The 4,964-nt window shown below is 40.8% G+C and overlaps 1 protein-coding gene across 1 annotated transcript; it reads left to right on the forward strand.

The window, feature by feature from the left end:
- The first annotated feature begins 838 nt into the window (after positions 1–838).
- ADAM29 (ADAM metallopeptidase domain 29) lies at positions 839–3,810 on the forward strand. Its single transcript, XM_008705066.1, has one exon. The coding sequence runs from the start codon at positions 930–932 to the stop codon at positions 3,801–3,803; it is 2,874 nt and encodes a 957-aa protein (XP_008703288.1). The 5' UTR covers positions 839–929; the 3' UTR covers positions 3,804–3,810.
- The last annotated feature ends 1,154 nt before the right edge of the window (positions 3,811–4,964 follow it).

Raw genomic sequence — 4,964 nt, forward strand, 5'->3', positions numbered from 1 at the left:
TGAGTAACACTCCAAGGAACGATAAAAGTCGTCAACCATTTTTGTTATATAAAGAATTAAGATAGACATTATAGACGATACTAACTTTTATGAAAGACACAAAGAATGTTCTTGAGTATTTCCAGTTTGAAAAGCCTAGTAAGGAGAATAATGTAAGGAAGAAAAAAAGAAATTGAAATAAACATTTTTGCTCTAGGCAGGTATATGGTAAGCACCATAAAAGAGATGAAGAAATAACATAAGAGTGTTTTTTTTAAAAAAATATGTTTCTTAGGTAATGTTATAAGTAATTTACACTTAAGTTTGAAAAAAAGAAGAGATATTATTACTTATGCCAACTTAGCTTGTGTAAATGGAAGCAATCTCAGCAATATATGATCACCTTACCCTTAAGACCCTTTTGTTTTAACTACTTATTTTGGAAATGTTCATGATATGCATATTTATAGAATAATACAATAAATCTTTGTTTTCCCATCATCCTTCCCAACCCTATTTTCCTTTCACAGTGTGTTCACACACTGAATTATTATTATCAAGGCAGTGTGTGTTCTGGCCAAAAGTACTAGGTTTATTAATCTATGGTCAGTTTTCATTCTTCTACATACCCTCAGGCCCCCTCTGCTTTGTCAGTACATAAGAGCAAATTCTAGGAAGTTTCCTGTCTCATTCCTTGATCAAAACACTAACTAATTTCGTTGCATGCCTTTCTCTTTTTCACCACCAGGCACAACCGCTTTCATCCACATGTTGCTTTTTGCTTTACTTATAGGGCTGATACTCTAATGATTCAACTCTGCCAGAAGACAGATTCTTAATACCTAGCCCTGCACACTGACCAGCTCAAGCTAAAAAGCCAGAGCATCTATGACGCTCAGTTTTGCCTGCCTTCTTCTCTGGACTAATGTTTCCATAATAGTGATTTCATAATGGCTATGATTAAAGTTCTGCAGGACATGAAGATCATACTTCTGCTACTTTGGCTTGGGGTGTTTCTGTCCTTTTGTGGACACACTGAGGCTAAGCAGCCCCAATACCATAGTCCCCCAGAAGTGGTGATTCCTTTGAAGATACCTGGCAATAGCAGAGGCATGAAGCCCGCAGGCTGGCTCTCTTACAGCTTGCATTTTGGGGGCAAGAGACACATTGTCCACATTAAGGTCAAGAAGTATTTGCTGTCCAGACACCTCCCAGTGTTCACCTACACAGACCAAGGTGCTCTCCTGGAGGACCAACCCTTTGTTCAGAATGACTGTTACTATCATGGTTATGTGGAGGGGGACCCAGAATCCCTGGTTGCCCTCAGTTCCTGTTTCGGTGGTTTTCGAGGATTGTTACAGATAAATGACATTGCTTATGAAATTAAGCCCATGACTTTTTCTACTAAATTTGAACATCTGGTATATAAAATGGAGAGTGAAGAGACCCAATTTCCAGAAATGAACTCTGACTTTGTGCAAGAGGACACTTTACCCCAACTGGAGTCTCAAGAGATTAATAATTTCACTCAGAAGCAAAGTAATTCTCGGGGCTGGTGGCGCCATACGATTCTTGTTGAACTAGCAGTGGTGGTGGACCATACTCTCTATCTTCGTATACACAAGAATATTTCAAAGTTTACAGAAGATCTATTTGCTATGGTAAATATAGCGGATTCCATTTTTGAGGTATTAGGTGTTAAATTGTTATTATTTGGTATGGAGTTCTGGACTACAAAAAACTACTTTGAAGTTGGTGATATAAGGAGATCTCTGAAAGCTTTTTGTATTTGGAAAAATGATAACCTTACTCCCCGCCTACCACATGATACTGCACATCTTTTTATGAGTAAACCATTACGAGGAATGAGTGGTTTAGGTTATGTTCCAGGAATGTGTCAACCACTCCTTAGTTGTGCAGTTCTTACTACACTAAACAGAAGCATCGCCTTAGTTGGAATTGCGATAGCTCATCATATGGGCCATAATTTGGGTATGTTTCATGATGGTAATTATTGTTCATGTGGACAAGTTAGATGTATAATGCATACTTCAAACCCACCAATAACTGCATTTAGCAATTGCAGTCTTTCTTTTTTTTGGTCCTACACTGTACACCAAGCAAAATGTGTGCTCTATGAGATATACACAAAGGATATATTTTCAAAGAAGCGCTGTGGGGATGGTATTGTTGAAGACGAAGAGGAGTGTGACTGTGGACCTTTACAGAGTTGTGCGAAAGATGCCTGTTGTCTGTCAAACTGCACTATGAGTTATGGGTCTACTTGTGCTTTTGGACTTTGTTGCAAAGACTGCCAGTTATTACCATCTGGAGAAACGTGTCGAAAACAGGCCAATGAATGTGATCTTCCAGAGTGGTGCGATGGATCATCCCCCTTGTGCCCAGATGATGTATATGTGGAGGATGGAATTCCCTGTAATGAAAGTGCCTATTGCTATGAAAAGAGATGTAATGACCGCAATGATCTGTGTAAGCAGATTTTTGGCGAAGAGGCAAAGAGTGCAAGTCATAATTGCTACAAAAATATAAATACTCTTGGTGACCGTTTTGGTAACTGTGGTACCAACCTGTCTTCATATCTAAAATGTAATATCTCAGACATCCTGTGTGGGAGAATTCAGTGTACAGATGTGAAAGAAATTCCCATTTTGAGAGAACACTCTACTGTGCATCAGTCTCGCTTCAATGACGTCACCTGCTGGACTGTCGACCACCACTTTGGGATGCCCAAACCTGATATTGGCGAAGTGAAAGATGGCACAGAGTGTGGCCCTGAACGTATCTGCATTCACAAGAAATGTGTCCATATTTCTCGCTTGGATAGTGATTGTTCCCCTAAGTTCTGTAACATGAGGGGTATTTGCAACAATAAACATCACTGCCATTGCAACTATAATTGGGACCCACCCAACTGCCTAATAAGGGGCAATGGAGGTAGTGTTGATAGTGGCCCACCCCCTAAGAGACAAAGGCTAAAGAAGAGTTACCTGTTAATGTTCTCACTTTTTTGGTTGCTTCTCTTGTTATGTTGTCTTCTGTGCCTTTGTCTGAGGAGAAAAAAGAAAGAGGAAAAAGTTCCGACTCAACCCGCTAAACAAGTGCAAAAGGTTCCGACTCTACCTGCAAAACCACCACCAAAGGCTCCCACACAGCCAGCAAAGCCACCGCCAAAGGTCCCAAAGTCTCCGAGTCAGACTGCAAAACCACCGCCAAAGGCTCCGAAGTCTCCGAGTCAGACTGCAAAGGCACCGCAGAAGACTCCCAGTCAGACCACAAAGGCACCGCAGAAGACTCCCAGTCAGACCACAAAGGCACCGCAGAAGACTCCCAGTCAGACCACAAAGGCACCGCAGAAGACTCCCAGTCAGACCACAAAGGCACCGCAGAAGACTCCCAGTCAGACCACAAAGGCACCGCAGAAGACTCCCAGTCAGACCACAAAGGCACCGCAGAAGACTCCCAGTCAGACCACAAAGGCACCGCAGAAGACTCCCAGTCAGACCACAAAGGCACCGCAGAAGACTCCCAGTCAGACCACAAAGGCACCGCAGAAGACTCCCAGTCAGACCACAAAGGCACCGCAGAAGACTCCCAGTCAGACCACAAAGGCACCGCAGAAGACTCCCAGTCAGACCACAAAGGCACCGCAGAAGACTCCCAGTCAGACCACAAAGGCACCACAGAAGGCTCCCAGTCAGACCGCAAAGCCACAGCAAAATGTCCGGAGCCAATCCAGCATATCCGTTCGCCAGAGTCAAAGTGGGAAACAAAGGTCATCGAGCGTAAAAAGTGTACCCAAATAAGTATGCATTAAAAAAAAAAAAAAAAAGGTAATACCTGCAATATTTCTACTTACTCTTCATTATTTTAAGCAATTAGACTCATTTTTCCTAAAATTTGTTTCTTTATATTTTCTGGGGAAAACAAAAACATGGCACATGGGTTGTATACAAGTTTTTAAGTTATTGCTTCTCGGCTTCAAATCCCCTTCCCATTTTGTGCACTGCATTGAACGGACCACATTTCTGCTGTACCAGCCCTCTTCCTATAGGGATCTGCAACAGGGAGAATGAGTGAGAGTTTGGAAATCTGGGAGTTCTGGTTGCTTTCCTTACGTCAATATCACCTCAATAACATGTTTTACACCGGCAGCTATACTTCGTCTGTGTATAAATATTTATTTGTGTGTGTGTATCTTATACATGTATATATATGTGTGTGTGTGTATATATATATATATATATATATATATATATAGTTTTTTTCTTTTTTTTTTTAATTACTTCAGACCAACTTCATTGTCAGCCTGAGAGATACCAACATAGCTGTCTGGTGCGTCATCCTCAGAGTTCTGAGTCTCAGATCTTTGAGCTTTCTACTAACATCCCAAATCTTCACCAGCTTAGCAGGACCTACTGTCAGAGTTCTGAGTCTCAGATCCATGCAGTCAGCCCCACAGTCTTTTAGATTTAAGTAATCCCCAAGCTTTTGCCTTTGCTCCTCAACTCTTTGAATGAAATTAGAGTTAGTATTTCATGGCTACTCACCAGTTAGCAGCACAATGTCTCCCTTAACTTGTTCTGTTCTTCTGTATATGTTTACCCAATTCTTATACTTAATTCTATCAAAATCACTGATGCGGTTTTACTTTTTCTGACCGAATCCTGACTGTGACAGTACTAATCTTGGTATCATGAGGGAAGTGAAAGTAAGGAGGTGTCAGAAGTTTTTGTTTGAGATTTTCGTTACCACTGACTTTTCCCATGTTGAGTAAATTACTTTAATTTATTGCAATTTTCCAACTAAAAAAAAAAGAAAGGATAGGATGATAATAACAGTTGTCTCTCAAATTTCAGGGTTTCTTTAGTTATAAAATGAGATAAAGAAAATGCTTTCAATTCTACGTAGGTATTGGGAGATACGTGTTTTCCCCCCTCAGAAAACAACTATAAAAACAATTGTAT

This window comes from Ursus maritimus, unplaced genomic scaffold (genome assembly GCF_017311325.1).
Source record: "Ursus maritimus isolate PB19 unplaced genomic scaffold, ASM1731132v1 scaffold_11, whole genome shotgun sequence".
Lineage (NCBI taxonomy): Eukaryota > Metazoa > Chordata > Mammalia > Carnivora > Ursidae > Ursus > Ursus maritimus.

Bases quoted from the DNA above. Each gene is read 5' to 3' on its own strand.
- ADAM29 (XM_008705066.1), top strand. From the start codon at position 930: ATGGCTATGATTAAAGTTCTGCAGGACATGAAGATCATACTTCTGCTA.